Raw genomic sequence first — 17,845 nt, forward strand, 5'->3', positions numbered from 1 at the left:
CAGCCCTGTCCCTATATCAAGAGTTGTGTTTTTTCTACAGCTGTAGGTTGCCAGGCTTTCAGTTTCATACCTCTTAAAAAGACAGCTCTTCTTGGAGTGCAGAACTTGTGGAACTGATGTGAATTTGGGGTTGCTACTAATTCAGTGGAAACTCTGGCAGCATCCAAAAGATTGATTCTGCTCCGCGTGACATATGATCTGTTGAACAGATGTTTGTGTACTAGTGTTTGTCAACCCTGCATGAAAGCAGTAAAAGGTATTCTCCCTAAGCTTCCTCTGACTCCTCAAAATAAGAAATATTGCCAAGAACATGTTAGGACGGAAACAAGAAAATTAAAGCTAAATGTGAGAATCACATGTTTTAACTAATCTCAACCCTCCTTTTCTATGGATACCTTCCTACTGACAAAATTTCTTGCATCTAAAGGGATTGATTCTTCATATTGTCAAGATATATTTTCTCTAAATTTTCTACTTAGTGCAGTTTGCCATCTTTTTGCTTTTAGAAGGAAAAATAACATACAGTATTCCATGTTGATGAATACACAGGACGAAGTCCATTGGAAACATCACCATTTACCAAGCTTTTTTTTTTTTAACTAACCAAATCAGTTATGGTTTGCAGCAAAGCAGCAAGTGCAAAAAACTCCTTTCCTTGGTATTTGGTTTCTCCATCAGCAGCAGACCATAAGCAACTAGTCAAGTAAAGTATTTTCCAAAATAACTTTGATTCTACTATCTTTATAGTAGTACTGTCCATTTTCAAAACCCACTGTTTTGTGTGGGTTTTGGTTGTTTTGGGTTTTTTTTTCTGCAAAGAACTTTCTCAAGCACTCTTTATTTTCACTGTTTCATTTATTTACGTTAATTTGTGGTGGGTTCCTTCCCTCTAAAAATTTCATATAAAGGTACCTTAAAATAATTCGTTAGTCTGAAGTTCAGAGGCACCATTCAGCAGAGGAGGGCAGGAAGTAAGTGATTCTGCATCCAGCTGAAAGTGTAAGGAGACTTGAGGGAAGTGAAAAGTAATTACCTATATCAAGCATTGAGTTGTTAATTCTAATAAATACAAGGCGTGTTCTGGAAATACAAAGAGCAAGCAGTCAGGCGTCTCAGATCAGATGGGGCACTCCACGTACCTCCCGTGGCACCTGAGGTCTCGGGATGTGCCAGTCGGCAGGACGTGTGCTCTGCAGGGTGCTGGGCAAGTGGGGGGTCTGACGGAGCGCGGCAGATGCGCCTTTGGGCACTGTAACTCTGCAGATGTGGACAGAGACAAAGGACGCTCCTTTTTTTCTCCCCTTTAATTTTTATTCTGTGTAAGGTGTTAATTAGAGATCTTATTTACTAATGAACTGACTGTTTTGTATCTGTCGTGGGAGATTGCAGGTCTCCACTCCTGTGCGTGCCCGAGGCAGGAGACCATCTGCCCACCCAGTGTGGAGGGGTTGGCCCGAGTCACCGTGCCTCGGCTGCTCCCCATGCCTGTCCCTGCAGCACCCCATCTTGGCCAGCTGCACGCTAACGATGCTCTTAAAAAGGGGTGTTTCCTAACAGGAAGTCTAAAACCTATGACTTTCTATGAGTCTCCTAGATTTTTCTGCTTGTATGAGTGCACTGCCTTCAGCACGGTGGGGAAAAGGAAATAATTTTTCAAGATTAGTTTCACTGCCACTGGGGGTGCTCAGTCACCAGGAAGTGTGATTAATCCAGGCAGCTCTCCGCAGTCGTCATTCTCAGCTCCCCTGTCTCACCTTGCCCCATATATTTTTATTCCAAGTAACATGATGCTTTTCAGCCACATTTTTAAAGGTCCGAATACAGGAGAAGGAAGCAGGAGCTGAGCAATCGCCTCACAGTAGGCTTGCTCTGAATTCTGCTGTTTGCTTAAGCCAGCTGCCCTGCTTGTTTAAAAAAGACAGTCATCTTGGTGAATGACTCTGTGGTATGTGCATTTACTGAAATAGCTTTAAAAAGGTGAAACACCTTTAAAGGAACTATTGTGTTTAATCTTCAGCAGCGCCAAAAGGCAAAGTCATAGGTTCTTTTTGGGCTGTGTGTTGCAGGATAGATAAATAGAAAAACTTTTTCAGGAGGGAAAGCCTGACAGTGTTGCAAGTGCTAAGAATTTGATAAGATCTTGAGGGGGAGAAAGCATAAGGTCCTCAGATGACTTCATTCAGTTTATGGTGTAGCGCCAAAGTTTTCAGTATACTGCCTGGTAGGAGGTCATGCAGGTCCACTCTATCTGGACTGACTTAATATACTGGAAAACTGTATTGCAAGGGGGATTGACTAATTGAATTGTAATCCCTATTTTGTACAAACATTGACCATTACAGTATTTCATTTACCAATTTCTTTTCAGGACAGATTGCCAGCCATGTTAAATCAATAATGTGTCAGCAGCATTTTCCAGGGACCCGGTTTGTGCTGAATCTTCCCTTTCTAAAGCCTTGTCGATACAGAGGAGGTACTTCAATTGTCTCAGTTCTGTCCCAGAATAGCACTTTGTATAGCCATTTGCTTTTTAATTGGAAAAAATCCTTCTTGTTATTACAGAATAATATCCACACAGCTGGTGTTTATAAAGTAATTATCCCAACATGGTTTATCCTACTATAGCTCTTCTGCTTTATTTTCTGTCACGGGTATAGGAAGATAACCTGCAGAGATATGCTAAAGCCAATTGAAGAGAAAGTTTCTACAAATTTTTTCTCTCACAAAACTCATGTCTGAGAGGAAGAATGTGCTATTAGTGTAATGTGCAGTAATTATACACACAGTGATATTTCTGCAGTCACTACAGACTGAAAACTGATATTCTGTGGTTGCCAGCAACTGAACTGCTCTAGAAAATAAATCAGTAGAGTTTTCCATATGTCTTAACTGGTTTTCTATTGATGTGATAGCAAACAGCAAACCTCAGCATAAGGCTGCTGGGAAGGAGCCTTATTGACCCTGCTTGGCACTAGCTGGCGTTGCTGCAGCACACAACAGTGCTGCCTGTCTACTGCAGGGTGTTAATTTTGTTGTGTTAAATCATAAATATAGAATATTGAAACTAGAGAGAAGGATACAATTAACTCTAATAGCGTTTCTTTTTTTTTTAAATTACATATTGACAAGGCAAATACAGGAATGCGTTCTGCATTTGGGGAGTAAGCTTTCAATTGGGTAGTAGTTGTTTAAAGAAAATAATCTGGGATGCTGCCCAGTGTTTAGATCAAGCCGCTGGGTCCATGGAGAAAACCAAATGCGTACCATTAAAGCTTGTTTGCTAAATGTGTAGGGCATGAATCACCACCTGTTTATCCAGCATGTTACAGGGCCATTCGCTGCATCTACAGAAACCAAAACTTGTATTTGGTTTTGCATGGTTTGAAATCCATTAGAACAGATTCCTTTTTTGAAAACGTAAATGGAAGTGGTGCCGAGTATCATTTTTAGAGTTTGCCTTTCCAAATGCAGCTCGACCTCAGTAAACACAACAGCCTGAGGTCCGAGAAGCGATGGTGACGCGGTCTGGAGGTGAAGCGTTCGTAACTGATCGAGGCTCGAGCATCAGTGGGAAAGACGGCACAGCCCCCCGCTGCGGTAACGGGGCGCGCGCTGCCCGCCCTTCCCGCACGCCTCGCTCTCGGGGGCTGGCGGCAGCCGCGCCCTGCCTCCCCAGCAGCATCCCCCGTACCGCAGCCCCTCCGCAGCGCCGGACCGCCCCTGGCTGCGTGTTAACCCCCGACGCGCGGTCGGAGGCGGCCCGCGGTCGGCGTTTGCCCGGGGCCGCCCCGCGGGGGCCGCAGCGGGGGCGGCCGAGGCAGGGCCGAGCGGGGCGGGGGCTGTTCCGGACCGCGTGCCTGCCGCGAGGCAGGGGCAGGGGCTGGGCCGTCCCCCGGTGGGCGCCGGGCCCGGGCGGCGCAGCAGCCTCCCTCCCGGAGCGGGGCGCCCTTCGTGGGGCCAGGGGCGCGGGGCCGCTCTGCCCTGAGGCGGGGCGGGCGCTGCCCTTTGCGGGGCGGGGTCGGGCCCAGGTAGGGCGCGGCGGAGGCGGAGGAGCCATGCGGGCGCCCGGCGGGAGCCATGCACTGGGAGCGGGCGCTGCTGCTCCGCCGGGCCAAGGTACGGCGGGGCGCGGGCCGGCCGGGGGGGCTCGGCGGGGTCGCCCCAGGCTGGCGAGGGGGCTTGGCCGGCTCTCCTCGGCCGGAGGACCCCCCGCGGCGGCTCGGCCCCTGATGAGCCTCGGGGCGCATCTGGCCCGAGGAGGGGGAGCGTCGCGTTGCAGATGAACCGCCCGCTCCTTGCTTCTTCCAGCCGACTGAAAAACGTCGGCGTTAGTTTGCACTGCACTAGCGTTTAACTTTTTTTTTTTTTTTTTTTTTTTGGCTAAAAATGGGGTTTGACCTCTGAAACTTGCTGCCTGTTTTCCTTCCACTTGGAGGCACCTGCTCACAGGGTTTATCGCTTATAGCAGGCACTGCAGGCCTGACAGCGTGTGGCAGGGCATGTTTTCAGAGGTCTGAAGGGCTCTCTATTTCTGCTTTGAGCAGTGACCTTAGTAGGTCTCTTGTTTTCTGGTAAGTTTTGGTGTTGCTTGCTTTCCTGCAAACAGATGAAGCACTGGAAGTAACTTGGGTTTGCTGTATATTTGATCTGTGTGGCTTTCACTCTTTCACAGTTACCTTCTTTTTGCTCGCTGGCTGATAGAGCTACTGGCCTTGTATCAAAACTTCAGAGAACTCAGCCTGCCAAATTGGGGTGCATGGCTTGAGTTTTTGGTTGTTTGAGGCCATTAAGTTGGCTTAAGTATGAGGGGGTTTGCTTTTTTCTCAGCTTTTACTAGATGTCTGTAAAGCACATGAAGCTCAATTTATTAATGCTCTACACTGGCCAGAAGAAAAAAGGTGTATTTCTGCAGAATTACATCTACTTGTCAAGTTGGGTGATTAGTGCTTATATTTCTCTCTCTCCTTGCCTAGATCGAGCGATTGGAAGTCAGCAGCTTAGCGCAGACCTCTAGTGCAGTGGCCTCGAGCACTGATGGCAGCATCAATGCAGACTCTGTTGATGGGACCCCAGATCCTCAGCGTACGAAAGTGGCTATCACACACCTGCAGCAGAAGATACTGAAGTTGACTGAGCAGATAAAAATAGAACAAACAGCCCGAGATGACAATGTGGCAGAGTACCTGAAACTGGCCAACAATGCAGACAAGCAACAGAGTGCCCGCATTAAGCAAGTGTTTGAGAAGAAAAATCAAAAGTCAGCCCAGACCATCTTGCAGCTGCAGAAGAAACTAGAACATTACCATCGAAAGCTGCGAGAGATTGAACAGAATGGGATCCCTCGACAGCCGAAGGATGTCTTCAGGGATATGCATCAGGGTTTGAAAGATGTTGGAGCAAAAGTCACTGGCTTCAGCGAGGGAGTAGTAGATAGTGTAAAAGGTGGACTTTCCAGTTTCTCCCAAGCCACACATTCAGCAGCAGGAGCTGTGGTTTCCAAACCCCGGGAGATTGCATCCCTCATAAGGAACAAGTTTGGGAGTGCAGACAACATTGCTAATCTGAAAGACTCCTTAGAAGAAGGCCAGGAAGATGGGACAGGAGGCAAGGCTCTAGGTGTTATTCAGAACTTTCAGTCAAGCCCAAAATATGGCAGTGAAGAGGATTGCTCCAGTGCCACATCAGGCTCAGTGGGAGCCAACAGCACAACAGGGGGCCCTGTGGGAGCTTCTAGCTCCAAAACCAACACTCTGGATATGCAGAGCTCAGGGTTTGATGCAATACTGCATGAGATTCAAGAAATTCGAGAGACACAGGCAAGACTGGAAGAATCATTTGAGGACCTTAAGGTTCGCTATCAGAGGGATTACTCGTTAATAATGCAGACTCTGCAGGAGGAGCGGTACAGGTACGTACTTTCATACTTTGTTTCAGAATTAAATTCGGTGAGTTGCAGAGCACCGGAGTCCTGCATAGTACTACTCAGCAGGCTGTTCCCAGCAGCCTGGCTTAGATCGGAAGTTCTGCAGTCTTCTCATGATTTTGCTCTCCCAGCTTTGTCTTCTGTAAATATCATTATCTCGCTGCTCATCTCCCTTTCTGTACAAGAAAGAAACAGCAAGGAAAAAGGTTATTTCTTAGTGTTTTCAAGATAAAAAGTCAAGCCAAAGAAATTTAGAAAGGTGTCCCAAAAGACCAGGAGTACATTGATGCAGTTACTATTATCCAGACAGGGCTTTGCCCTGCAAAAATCCAGCAAAGGTTTGTGTCTAGGCAAGAGACGGGACTACATGTGGACAGTATCCTGACCCTGCCTCCTCCAACAGTCAGCTCCATATCTATCAGAGAAAGAAATATATAGCTTTCTTAGGGTTCTTGAAAAAGACATGATCTTGCCCATGTGCCAAAACTAGGATATCCCCTTCCCTTTTCTGCTGAGCCCCACAGTGGCAGGATTCAATGAAATGAAGTTAAATTAAATGTCAGATACTGGCAATGCTCTTGTCATGGAGGTCACGTGGCTGTGGAAGTGGGTAACCGATGTTTCCACCAGCCTTCCCCTTGCTGGAAGGAATGGAAAGGCAGAGAAGTTGCTGCATTACTGCCAGTCCCTGATCAGGTCACAGGGAAGAGGTGACGGTGGCTTCAGGGATGCAGCCTGACAGTATGGTATGGCAGCCAGCTCCTCCCGTCACCCTGAGGCTACACCTGCCTCCCCACTGAGGAAAGCAACCCATGGAGAGGTGCTGAGGAAACGCTTTCCCTTTTCCTTCCATGCTGGGTGGGAGACAACTCTCAGCAGGCTGCCCCATGCCATTCAGCACAATGTCTTGCATCCTCCCTGTCACACACTGGGAGCAAGGGCTTGTCCCCAAGCTCCAGAGGGAAGAGTTACCAGCAACCTTCTGCAGCCGTTCAGGACACTGCAGTCTAAATCAATGGTCTTCTTAAACTGTGCTTTTTTAACTTTTTAAACTATAAATAAATAACAAATGTAAGGGACCCAACTCCTCGTTCTGATGGAGGACAGCAGGCTTTTGTAATGAGGTTGCTTATGGCCTCTGTCACTTCGGCCAGGCCGGGAAGCACGACCTGTGAGGCTCTGCAGAGCTGCTTGTTGGGTGTGGGGACAGGCTTTCTGAAGTAACCGTGTGCCACTTGCTGTGTTGGTTTGCATAGTATGACGTGGAGTTGCCCTACAGCTCCTTAGACATGCTGGTGCCAGATCATTGGAAAAATGTTTGAAAAGGCTTAGCCTGCTAGGATCTTGTAGAGACAGCAAGCTTTCTGTGTGCTTTGCAAAGCTTGGATAGGCAAAGCCAGACCAACGCCGCTTTCTAATCCAGCTTTACAACAATCAGCGATTTGACTGGAACTGGTGCCCAGCACAGCAACTTTGGTTCCTAGTGCCTCATTGTCGTGAATTCACATAACGACATGGAGTTTTATCTTCTGCTCCCCAGCAAAGAAGGATCCTGTTGTCTGTTGCTGTGTAGGTGGTTGTTTCACACATACAGCAGTAGCTATTCATAGCGGAATGCTATATGCAAGCACAGTACAGCTGAATGAGCGGCCTGAAAGTACAATAGGAGACCTTGAGGACTGATGTACGTTGTCAGCTAAACTGGCTGGTTGTTCACTGAAACCATGTAGCAAGGTTCACATAGGTCCTCGTATAGTGCAATATGAAGTCATATTTGTCATGTCCCGCTAATCTTTACTGAGTGCTCCCTTGAGGTGAGCCCAGAGCCTAACCACTAACCAAGGCAGCCTAGAGTGAAAAGCTTCTGGGAGAGTCTGTATTTGGCTTATAAATGCTTAAAAAGATTGTAATTTAGACCTGCCATTTGGAACGTTGATGCAAATTAATTAAAGGTGTGACCTTTAAAGAGGACCAGTTAAACCACACTGAGTGCCTTTGTCTCTGCAGGCTTTCAGAGGTGAGCAGGTAACTGCACGATCTGCAAGGAGCTCATGGGTTAATCACAGTGAGGTTAATACTTTATTGTACAGATGTAGATTCTTCTTTGATAGCTTATGTATTTTAAAACATCATGAAGATAAAAGCCAACATTACCCTGAGAACTGGAAGGTTACATGATGTGTCCGAGGGCAGAGAGGATGCCGCCGCCTTGTCAGAGAGGGCTGGCACCTGTTCCTCTGACTGTTCCTCAGCTCTCTTCAGAAAAAAATGAAAAGATGGGAATGGACGTTGTGGTTTGAAGCTGGGACACTGGCGATTCAAATTAATCATAACTGGATTTAGAAGCTATAAATACCGCATAACTCTGCTCTATTTCTGGAAGCTTTTAAAAACGAGCACTGAGTTCAGTTAGAGCTTAAAAAAAGAAGTATTTTGGAGAAGCTTTTGGTCATAGGGCAACACTGAGTGTATTGTACCTGGAAGCTGGAACAAAGCATGTCCATTTCCTCTCTTAGATGTTCTGCTTTTCTGCAGGTTCTGATCTTTTCTCCTTGCATGTTCATGCAGTTTCTATTTATCAGCTATGGCTTGCTTTGCAGGTTTTCCATGACCTCCTCATCTCCTCCCTCGTTCTCCTTGCTTCCAGATCTTGCCTATCAATCATGTAGCTGCCGGTTTGCTAACTGGCTCCAGGGCAGGGACTTGCTGGTGCAGTCACTCCAGTTCTCCCACCCTGGTGTTGCAGGGTGCCGGGGCTGGCCTGGCAGCCCCTCGGCAAGGCCAGAGCAGGCTGTGCTGCCCTGCCCGCCTGCTGGCAGCACGTGCCAGACCTGGAGCACCACGGCACTCCGCCAGGGCTGAGTCATCGAGGAAGGAAGATTCTGGCGGCGCCTTGGCCGTCATTGTGTTTCTTCCGCACTGGGAGCGGGCACTGAAATAGCTTGTTGCTTATCTCATCGGTTGGTGGTGGCTGTTTGCTGGTACAAGCAGGGACTTTCTGTGCTATTGAGACTGAAATGAAGTTCCTGCTGAGTATTTTCATCTTTTGTGTCCCTTTAGGAACCTGTTTGTACACGGTGAAATCATGAGCTCACATAGTTTGAGTGTGGCCAGTCTGAGATTTTGGGTTTTTTCCCAAGCCCAGCATCCTTGGAAGGGGCATTTAGGTCTCCCACGCTTCTTTTGGGAGAAATCTGTCAGCTAGAATGCTAGACACTGCTGCTTTCATTTATCTGATTTTTGCTGTAGTCTAATTGTTGGACTTAAGTCTGTTCTCATTATTTTAAAATAGATCAAATGTGCTAACCTTTAAGGTCTAGAAGGGTTGAAGAGGCCTTTTGGGAGTGTGGCTTGGCAGTGAAGGCAGTGTGTTGGGTCACATAGGTCTTCACCCAGCCATAAAAGCACTAAAATGTCCCTACAAAGCTGTCATCTTCTGCCAGAGGAGGTTCAGAGCTCAAAGCACAGTGTGATGCAGGTACCGAGAGCAGCTTGTGCTCCCTCTGGAATAAGCTCTGTCCCCCGTATATCGTCTAGGTAGAATACTTGAAGTATATTGCAAATAGATACTGCTTTTGGCTTTTAGTCTGCTGTTGAAAGCAGTGTGTTCAGTAGCATAAAAAAAAGTATTTGGGTGACAAAGACCAGATGAGATTTTGTATGATTTGGGTGACAAAGACCAGATGAGATTTTGTATGATATAGCTATTAAAAAAAAAAAGGTCCATCTTGAGAAATGCTTGAAGAGAGGTATTAGACTCCGTTCACAGTATACTGTGAAGATCTTTTAGCATCAGTTTGGGTCAGAGTTTCTTTACTCACCAGAGCACTTACTGAGTGCAGATAAAATGTCTTTATCATCATGTCCCTCCCTTACATACACTGTATTAACCATGTATTTTGCAGCTATTACATTAAAATGCCTTAAAGCCCTTAAAAAAATGAGATGCTCTTATTTGTGTCTCTTAGCCTTTTTCAGATCAGTTCCTTAATTCCCAAGCAGTGAGCCTCAGAAAATGTGTGGAAATCTGACATGGCTTTTTAAATGAAGTGTTACCATATCCCATACTTCAGCTGAGCACCCCAGCAATATACTGGGTGTCTTCCATATGAACATCTCTGATGATGAGATACTTGTGACAGTTGTCACTGGTCTGTTATACAGAAAAGTTTCTGTCCTTGTTAGTCTAGAGGCTAGTTATTTTAAGGGTATGTTTCACACTTTAGTTAGTGAAAAAGTAATTCTTGGATTCTAATGAGGTATTTTCTGTACGTGAAATAAAGTGAGGTTTAGTCATTCAGGGCACTGCTGTATTCACAGTCAAGTTTAGAGTGTGTTGCATAGACACTGGCACTCTTACATTAGAGAGGGAAGAGTGAGTATAATCTTAATCCTCTTTACAGGTATCCTATCCCTTTTACCTTTGTAATACCTCTGAGTTAAGTGTGAACCATCCTTCAGTGGGAAAACCCTGGCTTTGGGCCCTGTAAATCACATGAACCTCTCTTAGCTTTTCAAATTTGAACACCAGTACAAAACAGTAGGAAAAAAAAGAATTTTCTAAATTGTGGGTAACGGGACACGGGGTGAAAAGGAGATGACTGGAGGAAGTGTAATTTTAAAAAGTAAGTCTGGGCAGTTTGGTTTCTGTTGTTTGTTTGTTTGTTTGTTTGTTTTCTTTAAATAACCCAATTCCAGCAGTTGTCTGGCATGCCAGTTTCTGAAAGTGCAGATGATTCTTGGGTGCAAACTGCAAAAGGTCTGGGATTGAGCAGGGAAATGAAGTGTGGTTCAGCAACAAGCCGGTAGTCCTGCATTCAGGGCAGGGAGGATTGCAGCCAACCCTTTTACTAATCATGTTATGCTTAAACTCTTTAACTCTGTGGATTTGCAGCGTTTCCTTATGTTTCCTATAGATTGAGGTAGTTCTGAAGTTACTAAAATACAATTGTTTCTTGCTAGAGAATAGGATTTAAGCTGCCTGGCAACAGCTGTTTTATGAAGGGTGTTTATGTGGTAGGAGGTTAAAAGACCTCATGATATTTTCAGAAATGCTTAAGTCCTTTTTTGTGTAATAAACCCACTGGAGAATTTTGTAATATATTAACAAACTGAATATATTTCAAGGAATTGATGCTGCCTTTGGGACTTAAAAGTGGGTTTATTTGTGATTTCTTTGTTATTGGCAAGTTGTTTTTTTTTTTTTAAGTTGGGTGGGAACAAATGGCAATATTAATTATCTGGGCTCCTTCTTCATTAGCTAGTCTTCACATGGCTATTCCCTTGTTTGCAGCTTGCTGTTCTTGGGAAACCAGTTCTCTTGTGTGTCCTGCCTTGGTTGCGCAGTTATTGTGGCACCTTTCTGGGCTGAGCCGTGTCAGCTGGTGGTTGTTGTAGTCTCACTACTGGTTGACCACATGTGTTTTGATTGTTGGAAATTGTCATGCTATGTCTCACTCCTTCTTAGTTCAAAGCATTATTGCATTGGGAATGTAAATGAAAATTCTCTTCGGGCTTTTCAATTAAAAACAAAACGCCAGGACTATTTTTAAAGCCTAGCTTCGGCCTACTGATTCTGAATATGTAGCTTGTGAAGCACTAAAGATCTGGGGAGGGGGGGGGAAGGAAGCATTTTTTTTCTTAGTTTCAGAACCTGTAATTAAATTCTTCATTGTCAATAAATACTGTTTATTAATTTTATGCATGTGTGTGTATAATTTAAATTCACCTGGAGCCAGAGGGGAACTGAAATTAAAACAAAGAATTATCTCTTCTTGAATTCCTTAGAAACTTCTCAGTTATTAGTATCAAGGCTCAGATGATAAGAGGTATACGGTAAGCTTTTTCCATGCTGTTACATTGAGAAGACAGCCGGTGGAAATTAAGAGTGAAAAAACCCCGGTGGCCACAATAGCTGTACCCATACCTTAGTTACCATCAGAGCTGTCACTCGTAATGAATCAAGAATGAGAAACTAGCAGGAAGTGTGATGGAAGAGGATGGTATGGATGGTGCCCAGCTCGCCACTCCCGGCCCTTGAGCTGTGGCCTAGCTCTCTGTGTGCATTTACCTTTTGGAAGTAATACAAATACTTGCCTGATTTTAAAAGGGTGTTGAAGCATGAATTGCTTGAAAATTTGGACTTGAAATTCCAAAAATGAAGTGCCACGTACAAATGCAAAGTATTCCTAATGTGTTTTGAAAGTGCTAAAACAACATTATGGAGCTATCATTGAAGTCAATTTAAAACTCCCTCAATGAGAAACAATCCTGTATCTCTCAGAATTGTCATAACTCAGTTTTCTGGGCAGCCTTCTTTCTCAGGACTGCTCCCAGTCCATTCACCATAGCAAACTGAAAAATAAGCTTGCAGGTTAATGATTCATGTGCCCTCCTTCTAAATGTCATGTTCTTTTTACTAGTTAAGCTGAATCATTCATGAGAGATAAAGGAAAAAAGTGAAAGATGTTTATGTGACCTCACATGTAAAGATCAGACAGAACCATCATGTTTTCTGAGGCATCGGTCACGTGTAATTTCTGTGTCATTTTTATGCCCATTACTGTTCTGAGTGTAGATGAAAATGCTTAAGGGCTTATGGTATTAGAAAGAAACTGTTTTAAACAAAAGTTTGGGGAATAACTTACTCTATTCTAATTCTGTCCTTGGTTTCTCGAACCACTAGACAATTGTCATTTAATCGCTCTGTGTGTTTTTCCCCAGGATAGAAACAGGATTAACACTACCTTACCTGTTAGAAAGGATTTCCTTAACTCCCAGTGAGAGGGCCTTACATTGTAATGCGTGCTTTTGTAATGACTGAGATAACCACACTAGTTTTCAGTAAAAAGCCTATGATGTTCATTGTTTGATTGTTACTGGTATAATTTTGCTGTTCGCTTCTCATTACATCTACTGTACCATGTATATCATTTCTAGATGTGAAAGACTCGAAGAGCAGCTAAATGACCTGACTGAGCTCCACCAGAATGAGATCCTCAATTTAAAACAGGAGCTGGCCAGCATGGAGGAGAAGATTGCCTATCAGTCTTATGAGCGAGCCCGGGACATCCAGGTCAGTGACAGAAACAAGGACACTCAAGTCCTGTCTTCCCCCTGCTCTTTCTGTAACTCGCTCACTTTTGAAATACTTACGTGATTCAATATTTGGTTTTAATCCATGTAGCTTTATGGCTAACCTGCATATTACCGAGTTCTGAAATGGCCTTTATTCCATCTCTGACCCTTGGGTAACTCTCCAAGTAACTTCTTCTTTTGTGCCCATGCACTAGCAGGCAGGTTCATCTGCAGAGGGAGCCTGCCACTTGGTCCGGAGCAGTTTTTAAAAAAGTTGTAGCAAAGTGGAAGCCTGTGTCCACTTTTTGTACAGGGTTTTGCAGGGTATTGGAAACTAATGGGCCATGACCTGAACTTTTTTTATAGTAGTGTTCCCAGTAAACTGACCCTAGGCTGTGTTTCTGTGTCGCTGATTTTAGAGCAGTGGTCACATGTATATAAGGAAAACTGGCTTTGTGTATCCACTGCATTCAGTCAGGAAACAATTCTTTCTCTTGGCTTTGCCCAAATAAGGAGGTACTTCTTTTAGAAGCTTCTTTCAGTATATAAAAGACCAAAGCTATAGAAACAGATATTATGGAGTTGGAGGGCCTTCCACAGAGTGGAAGACCTGGGAAATGATCTAAGCAGCTGCTAAACCTTGTAAAGAAAGGCCTATTCAGAAACAGATATATCATCCATTTTAAATACTCGGGCTAGTTTCAGCAGGCATCTCAGTTTTGATCGCTGATGTGAGATGTTTATAGTGTGAGCAGAGAATTCTGTCTCAAAGTTCTCCCTCTTTCTTCTCCCTGGGGCGCTTCAGCCAGGTGATTTCCTCTGGAGACAGAGCAGGCTGCGCTTTTGGCACACTTACAGATCCAGCTGCAAGTCCAGTTGAGTCAATGTCCTGCCAGGTTGCTTGCTGTTAGAGGAGGCTGATCAGTTTTGCCCCAGACTTTCAGGGACCATAACTGAATACAAGCCCTCATGTTTCATTGACCTCCACAGACATCATGCAATGACACAGAAGTGTAACAGGTGACAATGACCTTTAAGTTAAGGTTAAAATAAATCAGTGTCTGTGGACAGTGGTGCCATTGGCCTCCCAACAGAGTAAACAGGACGCTCTCAGGTTTTGTTCTTCTCTCTAATTTAACACAGCAGGAAGAAGTAAGGTTGAAAACTTAAATTGAAGTGGGGATATTTCAATAGCTTTTTTTAATCTTCACCTTATGATTCAGTGCTTTTAGTGTAAACTTGCAAACTGGAACAGACTGTTCCTCAGCATTGCTGGGGAAAAGGTAAGTTAAGTTTTCTTGCATGAAAAAGTAGTTAAGAGCATGGGCTGATGTTTCAAAGGAACAGTGACAGAGTTCAATCTGTAGGCAAGGAGTTCTGGTTCCTATTTCAGTGATCAGTCTGAGAGATCTCGACTGCTGGTTGCTGCAGACTTCTAGATATTACCCGAAGTTGGCCTTTAGGTCTGAGAAAAGTAAATCTTGAGGGAGAATTAATGGAAAAATTGTAACTTTGTACCTCCAAGAGCAGAAATGTCTCATTGCATTAATTGTCTTTAACCCTTCTCCTTATTCCTAGCCAACTTACTGCATGTCGCCAGTGTTGTACTGCAGGTTGGGTTGGTCCACCTGAGGTTCAGCATAGTGAAAAGGTCTGAAAACAATCACCCCCAAGTCAGTGGTGCTTTAGAGATGTTGTTTTGTACAGGATGGTCTTCTCCTTCTGGTACTTTTGCTTTGCCTCTTCCTAGAGGCAGATTCATAAATCTCATGCTTCTTATCCTTCTCCTAGACATCTCCTTTCTCCAGCCCTTGCAGTGTCACCTGGAGCTCACAGCGTGCTGCAGTCTGGAGGAGGAGATCTTCCTCCTGTGACGGCAGCTGTGCAGTCCCAGCCCGGGTGCCCCTCAAACCTTTCCCTGAGCTCATTCAGCTCACTAAGGAAGCCAAATGTGGCCAAGCCTTTTTTGGTTAGTTATTTTTGTTGACTTAGTTTTCTGCCAGGTTGACTAGAGAATTGAATGGGCTTACAGAGGGTCAGATAAGCACAAGCCACTGCAAGGAAGGTGGTGGAAGCGGGAGGCTCTGGGAATGCGCATCCCTGAAGAGGAAGAGGAGTGCTGGCTGGACACAGCACCTTTGTCCCCTCACTGGTCTCTTGAAACCAAAGCTGAAGTGAGCAGCTCAGTGGGTAGCCCCCCCCCCCCATCTGGACAGAGGCTGTCTGATTGCTGAGGGCATCCTCCTCCCTCAGGGTCTGATGGCAGGGCAGGAGGGATGGTAAGGTCTCAGGTGACCATTGCACCACCTGCAGGGACAGGCAGCTGACAGTGCAAAGTGGCAGCTGAAATGTGTGTTTTAACAAAGCCTGGCTTCTACCCAGCCTGTCCTCTCTGAGCCTCTCTGGTGTAAATGAGATGATGTGGTGTGTTACAAATGGCAGTACCTAGTTAACGAGGGGCTCCTCACCCTCAATCACGTGAAATGGCACAGCTTCCTCTACTCCCGCTGCAGGGTATGAAATTGGTGTAGTGACTCATGTCCTGCAGGAGGTGTGTAAGGCGTGAGGAAGGTGGCCCTGGTGTGGCCTAGTCGGTAAGAGCCATGGGCTGTCCACCACTGGGTGGACTTGTGGAGTGCTGGCAACTCAGCGGTGTGTTCTTGCCCACAGGAGGCACTGGAAGCATGCCAGACCCGCATCTCCAAGATGGAGCTGCAGCAGCAGCAGCAGCAAGTAGTGCAGCTGGAGGGGCTGGAGAATGCCACGGCCAGGAACCTGCTGGGGAAGTTCATCAACATCCTCCTGGCTGTCATGGCTGTCCTCCTCGTCTTCGTCTCCACTGTGGCCAACTGTGTTGTGCCCCTCATGAAGACTCGCAATAGGACGTTCAGCACTTTATTTATAGTGGTTTTCATTGCCTTTTTGTGGAAGCACTGGGATGCCATCACTGGCTACTTGGAACGGTTCTTGTCTCCCCCCAGATGATGGTGGCAGGAATCAGCTGCATTGCCCTCCTCCTGGCGCTCTTGGTGAGCAAGTGTGGCAAAGATTAGTCAGCAATTACTCCGCTGAAGTTTTAAAGTGTCCGAGTGAATTTGTTTACATTTAGAATAACGTTTTTTCTCTGCGAGATGCATTGCAATAGTATTTTTTAGATTTTATTCAAGAACTCTTTTTGGCGAGAATCCTGGATAATTTTTATGTAGCATGGTTCTCTTTGGATGCAAATCTTAAGATTCTTTAAAGTGTACAAAAGAAATAAATAAAATACAGAAACTTGGAGCATACCAATGGGCAATTTAAATTGTGGCTTGAACTACTGTACTAAACCTGTCAGGAAGAAGAGAACATGGTTAGCTTAAGATGAGCAAAGCTAAATCTAGTGCACAGCCTTGAATGATGGTACCACAGCAAACCTGTAACACTAAACTTTTACTGTGAAGTCTGCTCACATTCCATGTCCAAATGTATGCAGAGTGGTTTCTTTCCTTAACAAGAGAAAAACAGCGACGTGTGGATCTCTTCCCCAGCTCAGTGTCTGTGTTCACCATTTGTGCTAACCTGACTTACAGTAACTTTCTATAAGGCTGGCTAACTTTGCTAAGCATATGAAGTGGAAGCCTCATGCCATACACAGTAACTGCACAGTTGTGCTACAGTATTTTGAAGTAGTCCTTGAAATACTTTCTTTAAGCAGAAGCCCTTGGTCGCACTTTTAAGGTTTTTTTTGTATATGTATATTCACAGATTTAAAAAAAAATCCAAACAGCATACTTGAAGAGTGTAATACTCAAACTCTCAGTGCTTCCTTATTGTTTCTAATAGGATTTTTTATTATAATAATTATTATTATTATTATTATTATTGGGGGTTTTTTTGGAAGGGGTTGGGAGGGTCATTCCTTTTTTTTTTTTCTTTTAAATAAAGAAGTGATGTTTTTAAATGAAGAAATGCGTGAATAATTGTGAGCCGTCTTGTCCTAAAACAGTTTTGAGGAGGGCAGAGAGTAGTTTCTAGTGCCGGCCTGTCTGGAGCGCAGCGCTATTCATATGCCATTTATCTGTCCCCCTGAGCATACAGATGCAGCATCATGAAAAACATCTATCTTCTCCACACATTTTTGTCATGCAGAGCTTTTTTTTCTTTCTCCAAATGTGAAGGAGAGTATGTTTATATTTCTAATTTCCATGTACTCTCTCATTCCTGGCCTCAGGATAAGAATAAGGAATTTCTCTTCATCCCTTCCTAGAGAAAAGACAGGTTCTTTTAAGGAAAGAAATACTGAATCAACAGTCCACTTAAAAGAATTGTTGTCTCAGAAATATCTCTGATTTAATTTTTAAACAATCCCCTAAAAAGTGAAACCAAAGTTTTCCTCCTGTCAGGCTCTGGTAAGATCATTTGTGTGTCTGTGTAGAGACCTGCTTTGCGCACTGTATCTGTGTGGTGTGCCATAGAGAGCATCCTCTTCTTCAGCCTTGGGAGCAAGTACTTGGTGTAGATACCTCTTTGAAGCTCTGAAGGAAATGTCAGCTTCAAATATAACTCTCAAGTCCTAGCAACATGCAGTGGCTGGTGACCTGTTGGTACTAGCAGGCAGGCTTCGTGTCCAAGGAATCTGTGTTCACTCTATGCTGTTTTTTTTAACTGGTGTTCCTTTTACTGTAACAAAGCCAAGATTCAACTTCCTTCTCTGTGAAATCTCAAAAGACTCCAGGATTCTCTTTCTAAACCATTTATGGTGTTCAGTTAGATCTTACTGTTTTCCTTCCTTCCAGGCTTAAGTTCCCTCTAGGAACCAAATGTTGCCCAAGTGACCTAAACCAGTTGAAATCATACATATAC

The 17,845-nt window shown here is 44.7% G+C and overlaps 1 protein-coding gene across 1 annotated transcript in view; it reads left to right on the forward strand.

Annotated features, from left to right (window-relative positions):
- Positions 1 to 15,985, forward strand: part of TMCC1 (transmembrane and coiled-coil domain family 1) — a gene marked incomplete at both ends in the record, with an annotated part of 97,858 nt that extends 81,873 nt beyond the window's left edge. The window contains 3 exons of the mRNA XM_082004727.1: positions 4,974 to 5,908; positions 12,863 to 12,998; positions 15,671 to 15,985. Coding sequence (XP_081860853.1) covers positions 4,974 to 5,908; positions 12,863 to 12,998; positions 15,671 to 15,985 — 1,386 coding nt within the window. The remainder of the gene's footprint in view (positions 1 to 4,973; positions 5,909 to 12,862; positions 12,999 to 15,670) is intronic.
- Positions 15,986 to 17,845: the final 1,860 nt, after the last annotated feature.

The sequence above is a fragment of the Phaethon aethereus genome (genome assembly GCF_964289735.1).
Source record: "Phaethon aethereus genome assembly, chromosome: 11".
In the NCBI taxonomy this organism is placed as follows: Eukaryota; Metazoa; Chordata; class Aves; order Phaethontiformes; family Phaethontidae; genus Phaethon; species Phaethon aethereus.